The 25,497-nt window shown below is 43.1% G+C and overlaps 1 protein-coding gene across 2 annotated transcripts in view; it reads left to right on the top strand.

The window, feature by feature from the left end:
- HTT (huntingtin) overlaps positions 1-25,497 on the top strand; it is a 166,191-nt gene that overhangs the window by 11,387 nt on the left and 129,307 nt on the right. For both annotated transcript variants that reach the window (XM_017863158.1, XM_017863159.1), the window contains exons 2-6: positions 4,340-4,423; positions 14,091-14,211; positions 18,163-18,222; positions 19,673-19,752; positions 21,874-22,012. In XM_017863158.1, coding sequence (XP_017718647.1) covers positions 14,128-14,211; positions 18,163-18,222; positions 19,673-19,752; positions 21,874-22,012 — 363 coding nt within the window. In that variant the 5' untranslated portion in view covers positions 4,340-4,423; positions 14,091-14,127. The remainder of the gene's footprint in view (positions 1-4,339; positions 4,424-14,090; positions 14,212-18,162; positions 18,223-19,672; positions 19,753-21,873; positions 22,013-25,497) is intronic.

Genomic DNA, 25,497 nt, shown 5'->3' with positions numbered 1-25,497 from the left:
TTTTTTTGCAGACAGAGTCTTGCTCTGTTGCCCAGGCTGGAGTGCAGTAGCGTGATCTTGGCTCACTGCAATCTCTGCCTCCTGGGTTCAAGCTATTCTCCCATCTCAGCCTTCTGAGTAGCTGGGACTACAGGTGCACACCACCATGCTTGGCTAATTTTATTTTATTTTATTTTATTTTTTTTGAGACAGAGTCTCACTCTGTATCCCATACTAGAGTACAGTGGCGCGATCTCGGCTCACTGCAGCCTCTGCCTCTGGGGTTCAAGCGATTCTCCTGCCTCAGCCTCCTGAGTAGCTGGGATTACAGGTGCACACCACCATGCTCGGCTAATTTTTGTATTTTTAGTAGAGACGGGGTTTCACCATGTTGGCCAGGATGGTCTTGATCTCCTCACCTCATGATCCACCCACCTCGGCCTCCCAGAGTGCTGGGATTACAGGGATTTTTGTGTTTTTCGTAGAGACAGGGTTTCATTATGATGGCCAGGTTGGTTTTGAACTCTGACCTCCTGTGATCTGCTGGACTCAGCCTCCCAAAGTGTTGGGATTATAGACGTTGAACCACTACACTCAGCCAAGGAAAGAGATGCTTTGTCTTGACTGTGGTGGTGTATAGAAATTGTATAGAACTAAGGCTGGGCACGGTGGCTCACTCCTGTAATCCCAGCACTTTGGGAGGACGAGGCGGGTGGATCGTGAGTTCAGGAGATTGAGACCATCCTGGCTAACATGGTGAAACCCTGTCTCTGCTAAAAATACAAAAAATTGGCCGGGTGTGGTGGCTCATGCCTATATCCCAGCACTTTGGGAAGCTGAGGCGGGTGGATCACAAGGTCAGATCGAGACCATCCTGGCTAACATGGTGAAACCCTGTCTCTACTAAAAATACAAAAGCAAAATTAGCCGGGCGTGGTGGCGGGCACCTGTAGTCCCAGCTACTTGGGAGGCTAAGGCAGGAGAATGGCGTGAACCCGGGAGGCGGAGGTTGCAGTGAGCTGAGATTGCACCACTGCACTCCAGCCTAGGCGACAGAGCGAGACTCTGTCTCAAAGAAAAAAAAAAAAAGAAATTGTATAGAACTAAATACACAAATGAACAACAGTAAAACTTGAAAATCTAAGTAAGATCACTGGATTGTATCAGTGTCAATATTCTGGTTGTGATAATGTACTATATTAAATAGTTTTGCAAAGTGTTACCATTGGGGAAAACCGGATAAAGGGCACGCTGGATCTCTGTTATTTCTTACAACTGCATGTGAACCAATAATTATCTTAAAAAAACTTCAATTCAAAAAAGTCTGCCCTGATCCAGTTGGGAGGCTACTGAAGTAATCAAAGCTAGACATGCTGGTGTCTTGTGACTGGTAGCAGTGGTGATGGTAAGTGGTCAGATTCTGGATCTCTTGGAGGAAGATCTGACAAGATTTGTAGATTCTTTAAAAAAAAAAAAATGAGATTAGGCCGGGCATGGTGGCTCATGCTTGGGAGGCCGAGGAGGGCAGATCACGAAGTCAGGAGTTCGAGACCAGCCTGACCAACACGGTGAAATGCCATCTCTACTAAAACTACAAAAATTAGCTGGCATGGTGGTGCGCACCTGTAATCCCAGCTAGTTGGGAGGCTGAGGCAGGAGAATCGCTTGAACCTGGGAGGTGGAGGTTGTGCCACTGCACTTCAGCCTGGGTGACAGAGCAAGATTCCATCTCAAAAAAAAAAAAAAGAATTATAATTCACATACCATAAAGTTAACCATTTTTAGAATTAGTTCTTTGATAATTTATAAAATGTGATTATAGAATGCTGTAGTGTCCTTGAGTTTACATGCCCCTCGTTACACTTGTGTGCCTGTGCAGATGCCTTGATTACACAATTAGAGGAGGCTGACTGAGATTTGTTTAATTTTTTTTTTTTTTTTTGAGGCAGAGTCTTGTTCTGTCCCCCAGGCTAGAGTGCAGTGGTGCAATCTTGGTGCACTGCAACCTCCGCCTCCTGGGTTCAAGCAATTCTTCTGCCTCAGCCTCCCGAGTGCCTGGGATAACAGGCGCCAGCCCCCACGCCCAGCTATTTTTTGTATTTTTAGTAGAGACAGGATTTCACCATGTTGACCGGGCTGGTCTCGAACACCTGACCTCAGATATCTGCCGCCCCAGCCTCCCAAAGTGTTGGGATTACAGGCGTGAGCCACACCTGGCCTTTTGTTTTAATTTTTAAGGTGAAGTTAAAGTGACTGCATTTACCAAAAGTGGTTGAGAAGCCAGGACTGTTTTTTTTTTTTTTTGTTTTTTTGTTTTTTTTTTTGAGACGGGGTCTCGCCTGTCGCCCAGGTTGGAGTGCCGTGGGCAGGTCTCAGCTCCCTGCAAGCTCCGCCTCCCGGGTTCACGCCATTCTCCTGCCTCAGCTTCCAGCGTAGCTGGGACTACAGGCGCCCGCCACCTCGCCCGGCTAGTTTTTTTGTATTTTTTAGTAGAGACGGGGTTTCACCATGTTAGCCAGGATGGTCTCGATCTCCTGACCTCGTGATCCGCCCGTCTCGGCCTCCCAAAGTGCTGGGATTACAGGCTTGAGCCACCGCGCCGGGCAAAGCCAGGACTGTTCTTACCCTGTTTTTCCAGTTCTTGCTCAGAGCAAGGTGGTTTATTTTTCACTTAATTACCATACTTACTTTTCATGTAGAACAAGTCAGTTTGAGTTATCAGTTCATCATCTAACTAAATTCCATGGGGGAAGGAATTAGTTTTAGTTTCTTAAACTTCCAAGGTTGCTTATTGGACAAAATGAGATAGCAAGGCAGTGTTTTTAAGTTAAATTTTTTATTTCTTTGGTAATATAATTTTCTCAAAAACTTAGTAGTCTTTTAGTTTAGTTGTTTTTAGTTGGTTCTATGTTTTGCATCACCCCTCTCTACTTTATTTTGATAGTGCCAATTGCGAAGACATCTGAAGCCATAGGTTTGGGTAGGAAGGAGGCACCTTTAGCCTGATCATCTTTGCCAGGCTGTTTATCTCCTTTTGCTTGGCTGAGAAGTCTTCATAGGAGGCTTATTCCCAGCTATTCGGGGATATAGAAGCGGTTAGCCATTTTTTGTGTTTTACTGAGGTCTGTGTGGTATGTTGACTGCAGTCAGTTACCGATTTTGAGAATTGAAGGCAGCCTGGTATATAGAGTAGGTATTATATTGTGTTTCTTTGAATTGAATTTCCCATCTCTTGTAATCTTTGCCATCATCTTCTGTGAAAGAAAAAAAGTTTCTAATCAAACTATACCATTGGTTGTAAGATGCAGTTCGCCTTTAGTGATGCTAACACATGATCCAAACGTGAAATTGAGTATTGGTGAAATACAGAGGAGATTTAAAGCCGGAAGACCTGGGTTTAAATGCTGGCTGTATGACTTCAAATCTGTGTGTTCTTGGGCACATCATGGTTGGCACTTCAATTTTTTCTCTCTTTAATGGGGGAAATGAGGCCAGTCATGGTGGCTCATACCTATGATCCCAGCACTTTGGGGGCCAAGATGGGAATATCGCTTGAGGCCAGGAGGTTGAGCGATTGGGCAACATAGTGAGGCCCCGTCTCTACAAAACATTTAAAAAAAATTAGCCAGGCCCAGTGGTGCATGCCTGTGGTCCCCACCACTCAGGAGGCTGAGATGGGAGGATCCTTTCAGCCCAGGAGTTTAAGGCTAAAGTGAGCCATGATTGTGCTACTGTACTCTAGCCTGGGCAGTAGAGCAAGATCCTGACTCTAAAAAGAAGTAAAATGAAATAAAATGGGGGAAATGAACTGCTTTAGTTCATTTTATTTTATTTTTTTTGAGACGGAGTCTTGCTCTGCCGCCAGGCTGGAGTGCAGTGGCCGGCTCTCAGCTCACTGCAAGCTCCGCCTCCCGGGTTCACGCCATTCTCCTGTCTCAGCCTCCTGAGTAGCTGGGACTACAGGCGCCCGCCTCGTCGCCCGGCTAGTTTTTTGTATTTTTTAGTAGAGACGGGGTTTCACCGTATTAGCCAGGATGGTCTCGATCTCCTGACCTCATGATCTGCCCGTCTCGGCCTCCCAAAGTGCTGGGATTACAGGCTTGAGCCACTGCGCCCGGCCTTAGTTCATTTTTAAAAACATCATCTGTTTTTTCTGTGCGCAGTGTAGCTTGAAAGCCATTGGTGAGCTCATGCACTGTGCTTCCCTGTCCAGATCCCCATTCTGCCCCCAGCATGGAGTATAACAGTTTATTAATAGTAGTCGAGAAACCCTCATTGAATGAATGAATGAGGTGTAGAAGTAAGTGGAGTGGGTAATTGAACACATATTCATTTCTTTCTTCTTTTTTCTTATTTTTAGAAAGAAAGAACTTTCAGCTACCAAGAAAGACCGTGTGAATCATTGTCTGACAATATGTGAAAACATAGTGGCACAGTCTGTCAGGTAATTGCACTTTGAACTGTCTAGAGAAAATAAGGACTTTGTATACTTTCAGTCTTAATGGGCTAGAATATTCTGTGTCCCAGTTATTTTAAATGGATTCAAAAATCCATGAAGAAGGACCCTTTTCCCATATTTCTGGCTATATACAAGGATATCCAGACACTAAAATGAATAATGTACCCTTTTTGTAATCTTTTATGCAAAAATTAAAACTATTATGGTAATTGAACAACATGTTTATGTTTAGTTAACACCCTTAGCAACTATAGTTATTTTAAAATCCTCTGTGGTTTGATATTTTTGCATTTGTTGTAACAGTGGGAACAACACAAGGCGGTCCACTTTGTCTCTTTCATTTGCTTTTTTTGGCAGTTTGCTGTCCTATTGTACTGGTGCTCCTAGCAGTGGCTGGAGCCCACTCCTCTGTGCTTTGGGATTAGTGGGGTCATGGGGCATTGACTGGAGGTCAGTTTTCCTTGCTTGATCTTTCTCACCGGGGTGAACTAGCAGCACCTTCTTTTGTAGCTGCTTTGCTTTTGACTATCTTTCTGACCGTTCTTCCTAGTAGCTGTAGATGGTAAATATATTTAGGCCTGTTTCCAATGGCTGAGTAGGAGACATATGCACCTATGATATCTGAATTCTGTTACCCAGATGGGCATGTGTGAAATAGTTACCTTGCTTTACTTTCCCTTGGAATAAATAATTCATGTTATTTTCCTGGTAGAAGCTAGAAAAAGCTCTTTATAGTCAGTGAGAAAAAAATTTTTAGACAAATAATCTTGATTTTAGTACTGACAAAAATGTGTGGTGATTCTTTTTTTTAGTTTTTTTTTGAGACAGAGTTTCACTCTTGTTGCCCAGGCTGGAGTGCAGTGGTGTGATCTCGGCTCACTGCAACTCCGCCTCCTGGCTCAAGTGATTCTCCTGCCTTAGTCTCTTGAGTAGCTGGGGTTACAGGCATGTGCCACCACGCCCAGCTAATTTTATATTTTTAGTAGAGACAGGGTTTCTCCATGTTGGTCAGGCTGATCTCAACCTCCCAACCTCAGGTGATTGGCCCGCCTCAGCCTCCCAAAGTGCTGGGATTACAGGCGTGAGCCATGGCACCTGGTGATTCATTTGTTTTTTTAAAAAATTTCCTCTTGGCCATTGCTTTTCACTGTTTTCTTTTTATTGTGGTAAAACACATATAACATTTACTATCTTAACCATTTTTAGGTGTACAGTTCGGTATATATATTCGTAATGTTGTACAGCCGTCACTGCCGTCTACTTCATAAGTTTTTCATCTCTCAAAACGGAACATCTGTCTTCATTAAACTCCCGATCATCCATCCTTTCCTGTAGCCCCTTTCTACTCTCTGTCTGTATAAGTGTAACTGCTCTGGAGACCTCATACAAGTGGAATCCTACAGAATTTGTCTTTTTTTTTGGTGATCTGCTTATTTTTAATGCCTCTGTGCATTTGTATTATATACTTTGAAAGTGATTTCAGAAAACCTTTTCATTTTAGGTTAACTCATTTCTATTGTTTGTGAAATACTGTGTATGATTCTGTTCTGTTTCTGTCTAATTTGTAGAAATATTGTGGGAAGAAAATGAAATAACAATTGAACATATGTCCTGAAAATAAAAATATAAAAATTCTAAGTTAGCATGCTATTGTAGAATACAACACTATGATAAAAGTAGGAAAAAAAAGTTTGAATTCTATGTCTGCTGCCTGTGTAAGCTGGGTGATTTTAGATAAGCTTTAACGTGTTTGAGCCTTACTGGCTCACGTTTGAAATGTAATCCCTCGTTACACAGTTCTTGTGGGATCAGACGATGCATGTGAAACACTGTGAAGAAGTAACTGCGATAGATGTGTTCATTAGCCACCTGAACGGGAAGCACATCCCATTGCGATGCCCATCATCCAAAGCTATATGTTATCTTTACTTTTTTTGTTTTTTAGAGACGGAGTCTCGCTCTGTCACCCAGGCTGGAGTGCAGTGGCGCCATCTCGGCTCACTGCAATTTCTGCCTCCTGGGTTCACGCCATTCTCCTGCCTCAGCCTCCCAAGTAGCTGGGACTACAGGTGCCCACCACCACACCTGGCCAAATTTTTGTATTTTTAGTAGAGACAGGGTTTCACTGTGTTAGCCAGGATGGTCTCGGTCTCCTGACCTCGTGATCCGCCCACCTCAGCCTCCCAAAGTGCTGGGATTATAGGCATGAGACACTGTGCCCGGCCATCTTCAGTTTTTTTGTGAAATGACTCTAAATGCTTGGCAAACATTTGGTGATTATTCATCTGATTTCCACCATCCAGGTCTCAGAGAATATAATTTCTCTCTGAAAGCTTATTGACCCAGGAAACAAGATCTCTTCCAATCTGAGTGCCTCAGGCTTTATTCTTGTCATTTTGTCTTTTGAGCATTTTTAAATGGAATTCATGGAATGTTGGCTCATATTCACATATTAGTAAAGTACGTTGAGACATCTTAAGATTGATTTGTGGTTCTATTTGCCATATTAAATCAAAATAATAACTTAATGGTTTTCACATTAGTCTGTCTCTTGTTTTTATGGAGTAATGCTGAGAGTTCATTATGCTTCTTGTTCTACAGAAGAGCATGTTAAAAGGATTTTTTGGGATCACAGAGGTTATCCATGATTTCATAGGATACACTCTATACTTTGCAGGGATTTCAGGGTATATAGCCGAAGGTGATATTTTATATAAATATGTTTTATGAAAACTTACTGATCATCGCTGTTTCCTGTTAACTCCCCTAAAATATAATTAAACCTTTGGAACTTTTTTATAGCTTTTGTGCTAGACTGATTTTTGTCTCCAATGAGGTTATATAAATGGCAGCTTCTGAGGTTTTCAATGTAGGAAGTCATTTAAAACCTCATGTAGGCCGGGCGCGGTGGCTCACGCCTGTAATCCCAGCACTTTGGGAGGCCGAGGCGGGTGGATCACGAGGTCAGGAAATCAAGACCATCCTGGCTAACATGGTGAAACCCCGTCTCTACTAAAAATGCAAAAAATTAGCCGGGCGTGGCGGCAGGCACCTGTAGTCCCAGCTACTTGGAAGGCTGAGGCAGGAGAATTGCTTGAACCCAGGAGGTGTAGGTTGTGGTAAGCCTAGATGGCGCCACTGCACTCCAGCCTGGGTGACAAGAGCAAAATTCTGTCTCAAAATAAAAGAAAAAAAGAAGAAATCAACGCTCATATGGTGAGACGATATATGTGACGTTAAAACAGTGATTGGACATTAGAACTGGTATAGAACAGAAAGAAGAGTATGTGTATCTGTGTGGATTTATGATGGGTGTAACATATTTGTATTAGTAGGGAAATGAGGGAAATGATGTATTTCTCTGACTTTGGGACAACATTATATCTCTACCTCATATTGCAAACAAGCATAAAATTCTGATTAATTACCTAAATGTGAAAAAATGAAATACTTTCTTCAAAAAATGTAATCTTAGTTTGAGGAAGGCTAACATTATACAGGAAAAACTGTTTTAACTGGAATATAGTTCAATATGTCAAAATCCACCTTCAACAAAATTGAAAGTAAATTGAACTTGGGGAAAGTATTGACAGCGTGTAGATCAAAGGTTACTAGCCTGTGTAAAGAGCAATTATAAATCATTAAGAAAAGACTGTCAACCCGTCGGCACCTTGTTCTCCGACTCCCAGCCTCCAGAACTGTGACGAGTAAGTGCCTGCTGTTTAAAACACCTAGTCTATATGTAGTATTTTGTTATAGCAGCTCAAGCTGATTAGGACCCTAGTAATCAGTAGACTGAGACTAAAACAAAACTAAGAACCTTTTTTACCTATCAAGTTGGCAAACATTAAGAATATGCAGATTTTTGTCAGAGGTGATACAACCTTCTAAGAAGGCAATTTGGGAAAACATAAAGCTTTAGATTATTATGTGTCTGACCTAGGGCGCTTACCCTAGGAAAGTGTGTAATGATATTGGTGCAGTGCTGTTCATCCCATTAGAAAATTAAAAATAACCTTAATAGGTTACCACTAAAAGGGGGATTGAAAAATTAAGATACATTATTTATTTATTGAGACAGGGTCTTGCACTGTTGCCTGGGCCAGAGTGCGACAGTGCGATCTCAGCTCACTGCAACCTCCGCCTCCTGGGTTCACATGATTCTCCTGCCTCAGCCTCCCGAGTAGTTGGGAATACAGGCTCACACCTCCACACCCAGCTAATTTTTTGTATTTTTAGTAGAGATGGGGTTTCACTGTGTTGACCAGACTGGTCTCGAACTCCTGACCTTGTGATCCATCCCACTCGGCCTCCCAAAGTGTCAGGATTAGAGGCGTGAGCCACTGCACCTGGCCAGATACATTTATACAAGAGAGTGTTAGTTAACATTCATAGATTTTTTTTTTCTTGTTTACTTTTTATTAAAAAAATTTTTTTTTAGAGACAGGGTCTTACTCTGTCACCCAGGCTGAATGCAGTTGCACAATCATAGCCCACTGCAGCCTGAACCTCTGGGCGCAAGTGATCCTTCTGCCTCAGCCTTTTGAGTACCTGGGGGACTTTAGGCAGTGCTGCTATACCTGGCTAATTTTTAAATGTTTTATAGATGGGATCTTGCTATGTTGCCCAGGCTGATCTAGAATTCCTGGGCCCAAGCGATCCTCCCACCTTGGCCTCCCAAAGCACTGAGATTACAGGCATGAGCCACCACTTCTGATCAATAGATATTTATATTTGTGACTGGAAAATATATTAACAATGTGTTAAAAAATTCAGTTAAAAAATAATGAAAGATTTTTGCTTCTAGCTAAGATAGAATAACAAGGACAGCATTTATCTTCTTGCCTTGAAATAGTTGAAAATGGATAAAATATATGTAACAGTGGTTTTCAAGTTATTGGGCATCAGGCAAAGAAGAGTAGTTATCACAGGAAAATTAATGTGGAGAGCCCTACAATTTCCTTACATTGCTGCCTGGCCATGGCAATAGGAAAAACTGAGAGGAAACTGAGGCTGAGCCAGTGGTTTGCTGGGTTGAGGAGGCAGAGCTGGGAGTCCAGAGATGCAAGGTGGCTAGAGCCCGTATGGAAGAATGCCAGGGAAGAGAGCTACAGAGGGAGCTCCGGAGAACTACACAGTACCCTCTTCGTACCCTCTCATGTGTGTAGCTGAGTATTGATGAGCACATGCTCGTGAGGAAATAACCCAGGGCTGAAGGTAGAACCGCTTAAAAGGATTAGAAGGAACAACTGCTGAAACCCACACAGGACCAGGAAGAATTTGTAATCACACAAGTTGGAGAGGAAAACCTCAGCTCTCGTAGAGCAGCAGGTAGAGTACTCAGAAGGGTTTGCCTGCCTAGCCCCAGACTACGTTTCGTTACTCTGACCCCGCCTAATATTAAAAAGAGATTAATTAAATGTTTGCAACAAAAATAATTTATTTCAGTGTTTATAACATGTAGAAGTGAATTGTATGACAATAGCATAAAGGCTGGAAGAGCAGAAATTGACATGTATTTGTGCTGGACAGAATAATGTTCCCCTCTTTTCCCAAAAGATAGTGAGTCCTAATCCCTGGAACCTGTAAATATTACTTTATAAGGAAAATGGTTTCATGGTGTGATTAAATTCAGGATCTTGAGATGAGGGGGCTGTCTTGGATGATTTGGGTAGGCACTAAATGCAATCACATGTGTATGAAAAGGGGGCAGAGGGAGATTTTACATACACAGAGAAGGCCATGTGAAGATAGAACAGAAAGATTTGAAGGTGCTGGCCTTGAAAATTGGAGTGATGAAGCTATAAGCCAAGGAATGCGGTAGCCACCAAAGCTGGAAGAGGTAGGAGCAATTCTCCTTTAGAGCCTACTCCAGAGGGAACGTGGTGCTGCCAGTTCCTTAATTTCAGCTCAGTGATACTAATTTTGGACTCTGGTCTCTAAAACTGTGAAAGAATAAATTTTTTTTTGTTTGTTTTAAGCCACACAGTTTGTGGTAATTTGTTACAGCAGCTGCAGGAAACTAATTTATGCTGCATGTGAAATGGCATAATATCATCAAAATAGATTGTGATAAAGGTACATAGTATAAACAATTAAGCAACAACTAAAAGCACAACAAGGAGTTATAGCTAATGAACCAAAAAAGGAGATTAGAATCATAAAAATAGTGAATCCCAAAGAAGCCAGAAATAGGGGAAGAGGCAAATAAAGGAAAGAAAGAGCTTGATGGTTGATTTAAACCTAGTTATGTCAAAAAGGACATTAAATGTAAAAGATATTTTTCAGATTGAATGGAAAAGTAAGACCCAGTATGTGCTGCTGCCTGCAAGAAACATATTCTAAATGTAAAGGCAAAAATAGCCTACAAGTAACAGAACAGAAAGAAGTTCACCGTGCTTGCAAGAATTAGATGCAAGCTAGACTGGTTCTGTTAATATCAGGCAAAGTAGATTTCAGAGCAAAGGCTACTGCCCAGGATGAGATGGTTGTTTCATAATAACGAAGGGGATTCATTCATCAGCCCCGCATAACAAGCTGAAATGTTTATGCACCTGAGATGCATAAACAAGCATAACAAGCTGAGATGTTTATGCACTACAGAGCTAAAATACGCTAAGCAAAGCCTGATGACTACGAGTAGACACAGACAAATCCACAGTGATAGAGATTTCAGTAGCCTCTCTCAATGATTTGTAGAACACGTAGCCATAATATCTGGATCTAGAACACTTGAACAGCACCGTCCCCATGCAACCTGATTGGCATTTACAGGATACTCCACCCGGCACCAGCAGAAGAGACACTCTCTCAAGTGCTCACAGAATGTCTGCCAAGATAGAGCAGATGCAGGGCCATAAAACAAGTCTCTAAATTAAACGCATTCAAATTATCCAGAGTATGTTTTCTGACCTCAGTATCATTAAGTTGGAATGTATTATAGGAAGATGACCTGGAAAAGCCTCAGATATGTGGAAAAACTCATTTCTAAGTGACCCATGGGTCAGAAGTGATGTCAAAAGGGAAATTTGAAAGTCTTTTGGATTGACTGATATGAAAACAACAGATTTCTATACTTGTGGGGTGCTGTTATAGTATAGTAAAGGGAGATTTCTAGCATTAAATGCCTGTTTTAGGAAAGAAAGATTTCAAATCAGTGACCCAGCTTCTACCTTGGGAAACTTGAAAATGACAAGCAAATGGAATCCAGAGTTACCAGAAGGGCCAGGTACAGTGGCTCACGCCTGCACTTCTGCCACTTTGGGAGGCCGAGGCAGGCGGATTGTTTGAGACTGGCTGTTCAAGACCAGCCTGGGCAGCATAGGGAGACTCCATATCTACAAAAAACACGGAAAATTAGCCAGGTGTGGTGGCATGTGCCTGTAGTCCCAGCTAACCAGGAGTCTAAGGTGGGAGGATTGCCTGAGCCTGGGAGGTTGAGGCTGCAGTGAACTGTGATTGTGCCACTGCGCTCCACCCTGGGCAACAGAATGAGCCCTTGTCTCAAAAACAAAAACAGTTACTAGAAGAGTGGACATCATAGAGATAAGAGCGGAAGTCAGTAAAATAGAAAACAAATACATAGAAAATCAGTAAAACCAAAAGCTAGTTCATCAAGAACATCAATAAATTCATGAGACTGATAGGAAAAAAAGTGAAGTCACAAATTATCAATATCAGGAATGAGGGAGATGACAGTAGTATAGATTATATAGATATTAAAAGGACTATATGAGGCAGGTGTGGTGGCTCACGCCTGTAATCCCAGCACTTTGGAGGCCGAGGTGGACAGATCACCTGAGGTCAGGAGTTTGAGACCAGCCTGCCCAACATGGTGACACTCCATCTCTACTAAAAATATAAAAATTAGCTGGTCGTGGTGCCGTACGCCTGTAGTCCCAGCTACTCGGGAGGCTGAGGCAGGAGAATTGCTTGAACCTGAGAGGCAGAGGTTGCAGTGAGCTGAGATTGCGCCATTGCACTCCAGCCTGGGTGACAGAGCGAGACTCCATCTCAAAAAATAATAATAATAAAAAGGAGTATATGGGAATATTATGAACAACTTTATGCCAATAAATTTGATAACTTATAGATGAAATAGATATGTTCCTTGGAAGACACACAAACTATTAAAGCTCTCTCAAGAAGAAATAGATAAACTGATTAGCCCTATATCTATTTTATTAAATTTAAATGTAAAAATCAATATTTAGTCACTGGAAAACTTTTAAGTGTGGTTGGAAATGGTATATGAACTTTTTCAACTGAATTTTATGAAGGCTAATCACAGGTAAAGGTTTTCTGATGAAAATTTAGTGTCTGAATTGAGATGTGCTGTAAAAAATGTTGTTGTGTATCTTAATCATTTCTTCACATTAATTACATGTTGAAATAATACTTTGGGTGTATTGGGTTAAATGAAATATTATGAAAATCTTGCCTGTTTTCTTTTTACTTTTGATGTGTCAGCTGGGAAATATAAAAGTGTAGCTTACATTCTGTTTCTGTTGACAGTACTGCTTTGGAGCACAGTGTTGGAATGATCTAGCTTTTCAAAGACCTTTCCTCAGTTCGTTATTCAGGGCTGTATTCCACATAGATAAGGTCTGAAATATTGCTAAGTGGCACATTTTGTTTTATGCTTTTGTAAGTTTGTTGATCATTACTGATGTGGACCTTTGGTGCCTCTTAGGCTCATGGCTATCTTCCAACCATTGTTTGCAATTTTTACCTAGAGATAAAGAGACAAGGAGATTTGGTTTCAGAGTAAGTTAGATTGAGATCATGAAAGAGCAATCTCATTTTGATGCTTCAAAAATAGCACATCCCCTGTATTACTGGGATTTGCTATTCTTGGGCTTACTTCAAGAACATCCTTGTGTTACTGGTTTGGATGCTTCCAAATGCTGTGAAGTCAGTTTCATGGACGTGGCTCATCAGTTGAGCTCTCTCTTGGCTTTGTTCGGACAGTTGGAGCATGATGGTCTAAACAGCTTCTTTCAATTAAACATTTACAAATAGTTTACGAATAGTAAACTCCAGGTTTTGTGACTCTTTGATAGTTTATCTAGCACAACAAAAACACAATGTGACCATGATCGTCTGGCATCTTAGGGTGAAATATGGTTATACTTTGGCCCATACTGAAAGCAAAATTAAAAAGGGGCAAGAGAGATATACTGCTGAACTGATTTTCAAGGTTTCAAGAATATCGTAGGTTAAGAGTAAAAGTAAACTTTTGACAGAGAGCAGCGGGTTTTCTGGGATTGAAGTATCTGAAGTTTTCAAACGAAAATTTAAAAAGAAAAAATGAGAATTGCCTTACAAGTACAATCTCTTCTTTTTTAAAAAATAAACTTTATTTTGGAATAGTTTTAGATTTATAGAAAAAAATTAGGGTAAGAGTTTTCATATACCCTACATCCAGTTACTCCAGTTATTATGTTAATTTAGTGTGAGACATTTTCATGTTTAATGAATCAATATCGATGTGCTGTTAACTAAAGTGCAGACTTTATTCAGATTTCCTTAATTTCTATGTAATGTCCCTTTTCTGTTCCAGAATTCCATGCAGGACACCGGATACCTCATTACATTTCATTGTCATGTCACCTTAGGCTCCTCTTGACAGTTTCTCTTCTTTTTTCCTTAGAAATTCTCCAGAATTTCAGAAACTTCTGGGCATCGCTATGGAACTTTTTCTGCTGTGCAGTGATGACGCAGAGTCGGATGTCAGAATGGTGGCTGACGAATGCCTCAACAAAGTTATCAAAGTAAGAACCGTGTGGATGGTGTTCTCCTCAGAAATATCATTGTTGTAGGCTAAGAGAAGAAGCCATCGTTGAGTGTTCTTCTGTTTTGAGCCCCTGAGGATGTCTGCACTTTTTTCCTTTCTGGTGTGTGGTTTGGTGGTGCTCTGGTATCTGCCCGCATTGCTTGCCACACCTGCCTGGTCAGAAGGAACTGTGTTGACCCTTGTGCCTGCATGGTGCCTAGGTCAATGAAGGGAACCGATGGTGGCCACTGGATGCTCCTGGGAAAATGTCACTACAGGTACCAGAGAAGCCAGAGCTATGCCCACATTTCTATGAGTCTCAGTTTTCTTAACTATAAAATGGGATCAAAGTTTTTGTGGCATGTGTATGAGTGTGTGTCTGTGTGAGGATTAAATGCACTAATTGCCACTACCGGATCCTCAAAGTGGTAAGAAGTATTGTTATTAATCATGACATCCTTAAACTCTTATGCAGCCAGATTGATGGGTGTGGCACTGCTTCTCTTTTTCCATCACATGGATTCCATGCTATCCTTTTGCCCAGGGAATCTTTCCTTTGTGGCTAGCACTTTGTTGTTTGGCTAATCACACTTTCTGTGGTCAGGACGCTGGCTTCTCTGGAGTCTTAGGATTCTAGCTCCCTCTCTTGTCCCTGGAGTGGTCACTGTCATCTCTCTCTGCTTGCAATTCCTGCTTTGCTCGCATCTCACTCATGCGGTGACCCGTATCAGTTTCACCTTGTTCTCTGTGCCTGCTGGTCGTTGGCACCACTTGCCTGTGGATGGCATCCCATAGCGTATTTAGGGCCTGCTTCCAGTTAAGCTTGCTTTTCTACAGGCCTAAATATCCTTCCTTGCTTCTGTTATTCCCACTGGCAGGACCAGGGCCGTCTTTTTTGGATGAGACAGGGTCTCGCTCAGTCACCCAGGCTGGAGTGCAGTGGCTGATCATGGCTCACTGCAGCCTTGAGCTACTGGGCTCAAGCTATCGTCCTGGCTTGGCCTCTTGAGTAGCTGGGACTACAGGCGTGCACCACCATGCCCAGCTAATTTTAAAAATTATTTGTAGGTATGGGATCTCGCCAGGTTGCCCAGGCTGGTCTTGAACACCTGGGCTCAAGTAATCCTCCCTCCTTGGTTTCACAAAGTGCTGGGATCACAGGTGTGAGCCACTGTGCCTGGCCCTTGATGTTTCAGTTCTTGATATTTGGTCCTCAGAGTCAGAAAATCTAAAAAGAGGACTATCCCAGGTTGCCTTGGTTCACGGCAAATGGGACGTTAAGAGGGCAGAGAAAACAATTTGACCAGAAACTCTTCTAATGTTGGCCATTTAACGTGTCAGTATTGTTCTTTTTTAAACCTCCTTCATCTTTTTCTAGGGATTGCTGGACACAGTGGCTTGGTGTGTCTGAGGGCTGTAGGCCATGGCCCTGGGTTGTGGTTTTAGGTCTCAGGTGCTCTTCCTGGTTGTCTCCTTTCTTCTTTCCCATTTCCTCTTCTTTGTTTCCAGCCATTTCTCCCTTCTGCTTAAGTTTGGTGCAGCAGGGTTTGGCTGCTCTCAGATTCCTGCTTCCTCAGATGACACAGTTGCCAGGCCCAGTGGGCTGGCAGTGGGATCAGGATCTGGCTAGGTTTGCTCTCACTGTGGCAGAGGAGGGGCAGGCGTGGGAGAGCACGTGTGACCCCAGGCCAGGTGTAGGGAGCACAGGCATGGTCACTTAGCCTTCAGGTCCTAGACTTTGTCTTCTCATGAGTGTGGCTGTGTGTGTATGGTGAGAACCAGGTTCTACTTAGCCCAAGAAAATGTAGAGAAATGCACTGGGTATCTGACATAGCCTGGCAGCACGCCTCCCTCAAGTAGGTTAGTCTCAGGCGGTGAAGCATGTGTGTCCAGCAAGAACTTCATATGTGGCATAAAGTCTCCGTTCTGTGAGGCACTGACAAATCACCACCGTCAGGAGGCCGAAGTAATTTCTGTCTAGGGAGGCAGGGAAGGCTTCCTGGAGACAATAGTCAATAGGTGAAAGGGTAGATTGGAGACCTTCTTAATCATCGCTGCCTCTTGGTTCGAGGGGTGCCAGGAAGCTGTGGAGGCTGAGAGGAGGGAGAACCCATCTTATGCTGCCAGAGAGTGGGACACCCTGAGGGTCAGGTCAAGGGGTTGTACCTTGTTGGGTGGAGAATTAGGGGCTCTTGAAGACTTTTGATGTGGTTGGGGGAGTGTATCATTTAGGAAGAGTGACCTGGTAAGGACGTGGGATAGAGGAGGACAGAGGTGGGAGGGAGTCCAGGTGGGAGTGAGTAGGCCCAGCAGGAGTGCGGGGCCTTGAGCCAGGATGGTGGCAGGGCTGTGAGGAGAGGCAGTCACCTGAGTGTCTGCAGAAGCAGGGGCAAGAGGGAAGAGGCCACGGGCGCGCTGCCATCACCCAGCGACTGGCGTAGATTGTGAGAGCCCATTCCCTGCTCTTAGGAGGGGCCGAGTTTTAGTTTTCTCTTATAAAGTAAGCTTGGTATTTGTTTACAAAACATTTGTAAAGCTAAATCAAGGTTTGATAAGGCTTCTAGTTTTATTTAAGAAGTAATGTTTAAATAAATGTCCAGTTCGCTTTGCTCATTTAAGGACTTTCAGGACAAATTCAACAACAGGATCAGGATTTAAACATTTCTGAGATGTTGTTACCCCTCAGAATTTCCCAGAATGTGATCTGGTTTTGATTTTCAAGCTTGCTGACCCAGTAGGTTAACCCACAAGTTTTACTAAGATAAACCTCAGTCCATTTATATCGACTGCCCATACCACGATCAAAGAGATCATCGACTGATGTTTGGCACAGCTTCCTCCCTCTTGGGTGGGCAAGCATTTGGAAGAGAAGGCTCCCATGGGTGAGAGTGGGGCACCAAAGTCTTCCCCGTCCTGTCCCTTAGCTTGAGAAACCCTTTCCTAATGTGGACTTTGTGCCATTAGCATCGTTACTGGCTTGAAGTTGACCATGTGGACATAATTTCTGGTTTAGCCTCACAAGTGAGCAAGGAGGGTTGAGAGATGTGCTGTGAGGAACATGGGGCCCTAGCTGGCCGTGGGCTCTGGGTCAGGGGGACAGGGGACCATGGGCATACCTGACAGTGAGGAGGGGCCACACCTGCAGAAGGCATGCGGGACTCGGCCTCGAGAGTGTTCTGGGCCAGAGTGCGGGTCTGTGGTTTTCTAAGTATACCCACAGTGCCTGGGACCCTGCAGATGTCCAGGGCACCGTCTGAGCCTGTGTCATCCAACAGAATGTTCTGCTAGTGAAGATTGAAGATTTACTCCAGGGGCTTTAGGATTTATATACAAAATAAAATTATATACATATACTTTTTTTTTTTGAGATAGAGTTTTGCTCTTGTTGCCCAGGCTGGAGTGCAATGGTGTGATTTTGGCTCACCGCAACCTCCGCCTCCCGGGTTCAAGCAATTCTCCTGTTTCAGCCTCTTGAGTAGCTAGGATTACAGGCACCCACCACCACGCCCGATAATTTTTGTATTTTTTAGTAGAGACGGGGTTTTTCCATGTTGGTCAGGCTGGTTTCAAACTCCTAACCTCAGGTGATCTGCCCGCCTCAGCGTTCCAAAGTGCTGGGATTACAGGCATGAGCCACCCCGCCAGCCAGGATTTATTATATTTGAACCATCTCCCATTTTAATTTTGATGTTATGTAGTATTTGATGATAGTGAAAGTTAAATTGTTTCTCTTTCCATTTTTCTGTTTAAGTGAATGACCTGTATCTAGTTTATTCAGTAACTTCCTGCATATATTTGCTTCTTTCTTTCGTAATGAATATGTTCTTAATTTAGTTGCTATTATGTTTTGCTTTGCCCCAAAATTGAAATCTTAGTTTCCTTTTAGCTCATTTTAGAACTGATGATGGGATGTGTCTTCCATAAATAAATCTCTTGTGTTTTGTTGTAGGCTTTGATGGATTCTAATCTTCCAAGGTTACAGCTCGAGCTCTATAAAGAAATTAAAAAGGTGGGCCCTGCTTTTCTTTTTTAAAAATGTCTTAAATTTTAAATTTTTATAGGTATACATATTTTGTAGGTACATGTAAGTGTATATATTTATGAGGTATATGAGATATTTTGATACAGGTATATGATACATAATCACATCATGGAAAGTTGACTATCCATCCCCTCAAGCATTTATCCTTTGTGTTACAAACAATCCAGTTACACTCTTTTACTTATTTTATTTTATTTTTGAGATAGAGTCTTGCTTTTTCATCCAGGCTGGGGTGCAGTGGCATGATCTTGGCTCACTGCAGCCTCCGCCTCCCAAGTTCAAGCAAACTTTGGGCTGGTCTTAAACTCCTGACCTCAGGTGATCCACCCACCTCGGCCTCCCAAAGTGCTGGGATTACAGGTGTGAGCCACCGCACCGGGCCTGATTGTACATTTTAAAATAACTAAAATAGGGCACGGTGGCTCATGCCTGTAATCCCAGCATTTTGGGAGGCTGAGGCTGGCGATCACCTGAGATCAGGAGTTCGAGACCAGCCTGGCCAATATGGAGAAACCCTGTCTCTACTAAAAATACAAAAATTAGCTGGTCGTGGTGGCGGGCGCCTGTAATCCCAGCTACTCGGGAGGCTGAGGTGGGAGAATCACTTGAACCTGGGTGGTAGAGGTTGCATTGAGCTGTGATCACGCCACTGCACTCCAGCCTGGGCAACAAAGTGAGACTTCATCTCAAAAAAAAAAAAAAAAGAAATAAAATCAGTCCGGGTATGGTGGCTCGCACCTGTAGTCCCAGCACTTTAGGAAGCTGAGGCAGGTGGATTGCTTGAGACCAGGGGTTTGAGACCAGCATGGGCAACATGGCAAAACGCTGTCTGTACAGAAATGAGCTAGGTGCGGTGGTGCACAACTATAGTCCCAGTTACTTGGGAGGTGGAGGTGGGAGGATAAATGAAGCCTGGAAGGTTGAATCTACAGTGAGCTGAGATTATGCCACTGCCCTTCAGCCTGGGCGAGCAAGTGAGACCCTGTCTCAAAAAAAAAAAATTATTGACTATATCTTATTGTCTATAATCCCTCCTCTGTGCTATCGAATACCAGGTCTTGGGCCCTTATTTCCATCACTGAACAAACTTCACTCTGTTGAGCAGCATGTGTGGAATTTCATCTTTATTCAATAATTAACAGCTAGGAGGAAATGCTGTTTGCTAGACTCTTGCTTTACTTTTCTTCAAAAGGTTACTTTTATTAGATGAGATGGGAATTAAAATGGTAACTTACTTTATGTCTTTATAATTAAAGCCCGCTAGATCTTAAAGTAGTTACCAGATGTTTTATGCATTTAAATGGCCTTTTCTCTAAAAATAGAAAGTAACAATGAAAGAAAATGCTTCGTTTCTATGCAACCCTCTTGGTGACTAGTGTGTGTGACTCTTAATGCGACACTCATTGCACCCCCTCAGAATGGTGCCCCTCGGAGTTTGCGTGCTGCCCTGTGGAGGTTTGCCGAGCTGGCTCACCTGGTTCGGCCTCAGAAATGCAGGTAAGTTGTACATTCTGGATGTTGATTTTTGTTGGGGGCCAGCTGCTACTGATCCTTTATGTCTCAGCTCAGATGTCATTTCAGAAATCTGCTCTGCCCCCTCCAAATGGCAGTCGACCTTGCCCTGTTTATGTTTCTGTCATAGCACTAATCCGTGTCAGAAAGTGTTGCGTACAGTCTGTCTGTGTGCTTGTTCATTTTCTATCCCCCCCTCCCCCAAGAGACTTATGGGATGTGTGCCCCAGGACAGCAGGGGTCTTACTGTCTTACGCTCTGTTGCAGCCTAAACAGCAGTAACAGTGTCTGCACATAGTACTTGCTTAAATGATTCTTGCCAAATTGTTGAAGGTTGAGGTACCAGTTTCATTATTGCTGACTGTAGGAGTTATAGCAAAATATCCATTTGTCTATTACATGAGTTAAAAATATGGTTGTTTCACTGTGAATAGTTTTGTCTAGTCAAAACAATTGTGTCTTAACGGATTGAGAAACAAAAGTAGGACTACTTTTCATCAGCTCCCTCCTCCTTAACCTGCAATACAAGCTGATGCTGATGTCCCATAGACCCTCAGCTCCATCCTGAGTCACTGGGAACATGGTCTAAACCCTCACTATTAGTATGAACTGAGTTTCAGTAAGAATCTTATATGGGTCGGGTGTAGTGGCTCATACCTGTAACCCCAGCACTTCAGGAGGCCAAGGCAGGTGAATGGCTTGATCCAGACTAGGCAATATGGTGAAACCCCGCCTCTACAAAAAATACAAAAATTAGCCGGGCATGGTGGTGCATGCTTGTAGTCACAGCTACTCGAGAGGCTGAGGTGGGAGGATCACTTGAGCCTGGGAGGTGGAGGTCGTGTTGGGCCAAGATCACATCACTGCACTCCAGCCTGGGCAACAGAGTGAGACCTGTCTCAAAAAAACAAAAAACAAAAAAACAAAAAAAAGCTTATATGGGTGCAGAGGTATAATCACTAAGGAAATTTCTTTTTGTGTAGTCTTTTTTCTTTTACTGTCATTTCAAAAAATGTGTTATATTTCTGAAGTAACACATCCAGGTTCTCCACATAGCAGCCAAAGTGACCTTAAAGAATATAATTGGGTCTTGTCATTCCCTTATTTAAACTCTTGTGCCCGTTTTTCTTCCTCCTGATGGTTTGTTTGTTTTGTTTATTCCCCTCAGTTCTCAGCAAAACAGTCATTTCCTTAGGGAGGTTTCCCTAGCCTCCCTGTCTTTCCCTGTCCCAGGAGCCTGGTGGTGTGGTCACTGCCCTCTGAGGCCCTGCTTGTTGCCAGGCTCTGCCACTAGAGGGCAGGGCTGCACCACTCCTGGCACCTCGCACCTGGCCTGCCCTGTCACTGTGTTTGTTGGGTGAATTCTTGTGATCTGTGACTCACTGCTCTGTGTCCTACACATTGTGCTTTTCGTCTCCCCTCACGACACCATTTATAATTCTCCTTTTTCAGGAAAGCTTTATTTCCATTAAAAGTTTTGTTTTAAAATGGTATTTTCTTACACTATTATTTTCTAATTAAAAATGAGTATTCCTGTAATCCCAGCACTTTGGGAGGCTGAGATGGGCGGGTCACGAGGTCAGGAGATCACCATCTTGGCTAACACGGTGAAACCCCGTCTCTACTAAAAATACAAAAAAAAATTAGCCGGGCGTGGTGGCGGGTGCCTGTAGTCCCAGCTACTCGGGAGGCTGAAGCAGGAGAATGGCGTAAACCCAGGAGGCGGAGCTTGCAGTGAGCCGAGATCGCGCCACTGCACTCCAGCCTGGGCGACAGAGTGAGACTCTGTCTCAAAAAAAAATTAAAAAAAAAAAAATAAATAACAAGTTAAAAAAATGAGTATTTTAAAAAGTATTATGATTTACTGCAAATAATTTTTAAACCCAGCCTTTTAGATCCTCTGTGATCATAAGAGAAATGAAGGATTATCCCGACACTTGAGCTTCATTCACATTTCATTCTCCCGTTCTTTCAGCTGAGCTTTGCCCATCCCCATTAGGGACCGTTTGGCATATGAAACTGGCTTTTCCCTAACAGGGAACGAATTGCTTCTATTTCTCCTGAAGGAGAACTGGAGGAATGACTTGCGTTCTTTTGAATACACAGGCCTTACCTGGTGAACCTTCTGCCGTGCCTAAGTCGAACAAGCAAGAGACCCGAGGAATCAGTCCAGGAGACCTTGGCTGCAGCTGTTCCCAAAATTATGGCTTCTTTCGGCAATTTTGCAAATGACAATGAAATTAAGGTACGATTATTGCCTCAGATCACAAACATGCGAGTGACGCTGTGAGTGAGTCTGTGGACGGTTAGGGCTTCTGAACAGGGAGTCATGTGGGAGTGCTTCTTAGAGTATGTTGTATGTCGCAATTTAGACTACCATCATTTGTGTTATTTTTGAGGCACCTAAAGACTTCTTTCCACTTCTGATTTCTTACTGTGGGGTGAAGAGTTGAATTGGGAGATGGTTTATAGATGCAAATTCAGAAGGCATATTTCCAGAGCAGATTGGTTTTCGGTGTACTAGAGTGATTGTACTAGCTGTGGAAAGATGGCTGTGCCAGGACTGCAGGTAGGAGAAAGCTCACTGACGAGGCCTTGTGGGTCTGAACGTCCTGCAGCTGTGAGGGCCTGTTGGCTCCCTGTTGTGCATTCCAACAAACCACTTTCAAACCCACTTTAGTGTTTGTTTATAATGTCCAGAAATAGTGACCCTGTCACACGCTCTACAGATTACGGGGTTCCTAGCCTCTTCCTTTTTGGTGGGTCAGTCCTGGGTTTGAGCCCAAGTGGCCCTCTTGGAAGGTGATGAGTCACAGTGGGTAGAGTGGAATCAGATGGACTTGGATTAGAATTCTGTCCGCTTTACTGGTTCTTTTCCTCTAGGCAAACTACCCAACAGCTCTAAGCCATTTCCTTCATATTCTGAAAAATAAGCCTTAATGGGACCCATATCGGGCAATTCTGAGAGTGAAATAAATGAATATGGGTTAGAGTGTAGCATAGTCGCCCACAGGAAGGGCTCAGATGTTAGCTGCTACTGCTCTTATTAGCTGAATGACTTGGAATAAACTGTTAGCCTCTCTCGTGTTTTTTCTCTCAGCTTTGAAGTTTTCTTGTTAATACTAAGGAGATATTCAAACTAGTCATGGGGTTTTGGAATGACGAAGGGCTATCATGAATCTAAAGAATTTAGTGTGGTAATTCATTATGCTCAGTAAATGGTAGCTGCTGCTTGCTGTTATTTTTATTACCATCTCTTTGGAATGGGAGTAGGTCTCCTTTGTGGTCAGAGGCTGTGAGAGCTCCACAGCGCCAGTCTGCCCTTCTGTACACTGGGCTCTGATGAAGGCAGTTCCCTCTGTGATATCTCTGGCTGTCAGAGCTCAGATGATAGGTGGTATTTTTGTACTCTTAGTTCTCATCATTTTCATGATTTCGATCACCATTTGAGTATGATGATGCTAACACTTTGTTGAACATAGAGTCCATTAATTACTTCCTTCCTGAACCTTAGGTATTTAAAAAAATCTATTCTGCTACCTCTCTGCTTTATTCAGATTTATTATCAAGAGCCTGGTACAGTAGCTTGTGCCTATAATTGTAGCTACATGGGAGGCTAAGGTAGGAGGATTGCTTGAGGCCAGGAGTTTGAGACCAGCCTGGGTAACATAGTGAGACCCTATCGCTAAAACATGAAAAAAGTTAGCTGGGCGTGATGGCATGTGCTTGTGGTCCTAGCTACTCAGGAGACTGAGGCAGGAGGATTGCTTGAGCCCAGGAGTTGGAGTTCGAGGCTATACTGAGCTGTGATTGTGCCACCACACTCCAGGATGGGTGGCAAAACAAGATGCCATTTCTTAAAAACAAAACAAAACAAAACAAAACAAAACAAAACAAAGGTATTATCAGTGAAATTCAATAGTACCAACAGGATTATAAACAAAGATAGTAGTTCCCTTCCTACTTTTTCTCTTAATCCTTATGTCTTAGAGGCAAACATAACTCTTAGTGTTTCTTCCAATATTTACTTCCACATTTCTTTCTTTCTTTCTTTCTTTCTTTCTTTCTTTCTTTCTTTCTTTCTTTTCTTTCTTTCTTTTCTTTCTTTCTTTTCTTTCTTTCTTTTCTTTCTTTCTTTTCTTTCTTTCTTTTCTTTCTTTCTTTTCTTTCTTTCTTTTCTTTCTTTCTTTCTTTCTTTCTTTCTTTTTTGAGATGGAGTTTTGCTCTTGTTGCCCAGGCTGGAGTGCAATGACGTGATCTTGGCTCACCACAACCTCCGCCTTCCGGGTTCAAGCGATTCTCCTGCCTCAACCTCCTGAGTAGCTGGGATTACAGGCACGCACCACCACGCTCGGCTAATTTTGTATTTTTAGTAGAGATGGGGTTTCTCCAGATTGGTCAGGCTGGTCTCGAACTCCTGACCTCAGGTTATCCGCCCACCTCAGCCTCCCAAAGTGCTGGGATACAGGCATGAGCCACTGCACCTGGCAACTTCCACATTTCTAAATAACACGCTTCTGCTATTTTTTTTTTTTTTTTTTTTTTTTTCAATTTTAGACATTTTTACTTTCACACTATAGGTGTGTCTTTTGGAGCACATGTGCAGGTTTCCATCATGCACAGCTAGAGGTGGAGTTGTTGGGTGATAGGGTGTGTGCATGTTAGCTGCAGCAGAAACTGCCAAATCGCTTTCCTGAGTGCTTGTACCAGCTCACCCTTTGGCGCTGTGTATGGGGACTCCAGGAGCTCTGGTCCTTGCTAGCACTTGGAATTGCTGATGCTTTTACTTTTAGCCTTCCTGATGGGTATTTTCTGGAATCACATTATGATTTTAATTTCCATTCCTTAAAGTACCCTTGGCTCTGAAGTTTAATGATTAATGCATCTCTTCCTTTTTGAAGTACTCTTAAAGGTATGTTGTGCATGTGTTGAGAACTGGAGCTATCTAGTCTAAAATACAGTGTACCTCCTCCCTGTTTGAAGAGTTGTGGCATGGCCTCGGGGCCTCCTGTTAGCTGCCTTGGAGAAGGGATTCTTGGGATTGTAGAGATTAGACCTGAGGAGGCCCCTTGGAGCTCTCAGACTAAATTTTATTCTTTATTATTCCAAACTATTTAAGCTCACGGTGTGCGGACTCATCATAATAATGAGTAGCTCTCACTGTGCTTGTATATTTGGACCAATAGAATGATTTTTTTTTTTTTTTGAGACACAGTCTTGCTCTGTCACCTAGGCTAGAGTACAGTGGCACAATCTTGGCTCACTGCAGCCTCTGCCTCTGAGGTTCAAGCGATTCTTGTGCCTCAGCTTCTCGAGTAGCTGGGACTACAGGTGTGTACTACCATGCCTGGCTAATGTTTGTATTTTTAGTAGAGACGGGGTTTCACCATGTTGGCCAGGTTGGTCTTGAACTTCTCACCTCAAGTGATCTACCCGCTTAAGCCTCCCAAAGTGCTGGGATTACAGGCGTGAGCCGCTGCACCTGGCCGAAGTAGTTTTTTAAGATGTCAATATCTTTTCTTGCAGTTAAAAAAATTTGTCAGAGATAATTCTACTTTATTCTCCAGGTGGTTTTTCAGGGAGAAATTGGAGGCAGTAAGCCACTGGGGGAGTCCTGTGGGTCGGGGGGGAGGTGTGGCTGGAGTGGGGAGAAGTCCTGTGGCTGGGGTGGGGAGAAGTCCTGTGGCTGGGGTGGGGCAGTCCTGTGGCTGGGGTGGGGAGTCCTGTGGC

This window comes from Rhinopithecus bieti, unplaced genomic scaffold (genome assembly GCF_001698545.2).
Source record: "Rhinopithecus bieti isolate Rb0 unplaced genomic scaffold, ASM169854v2 scaffold_68244, whole genome shotgun sequence".
Lineage (NCBI taxonomy): Eukaryota > Metazoa > Chordata > Mammalia > Primates > Cercopithecidae > Rhinopithecus > Rhinopithecus bieti.
Note: the sequence above shows the minus strand (reverse complement) of the source record. Positions and strands in the feature narration are given on the sequence as shown.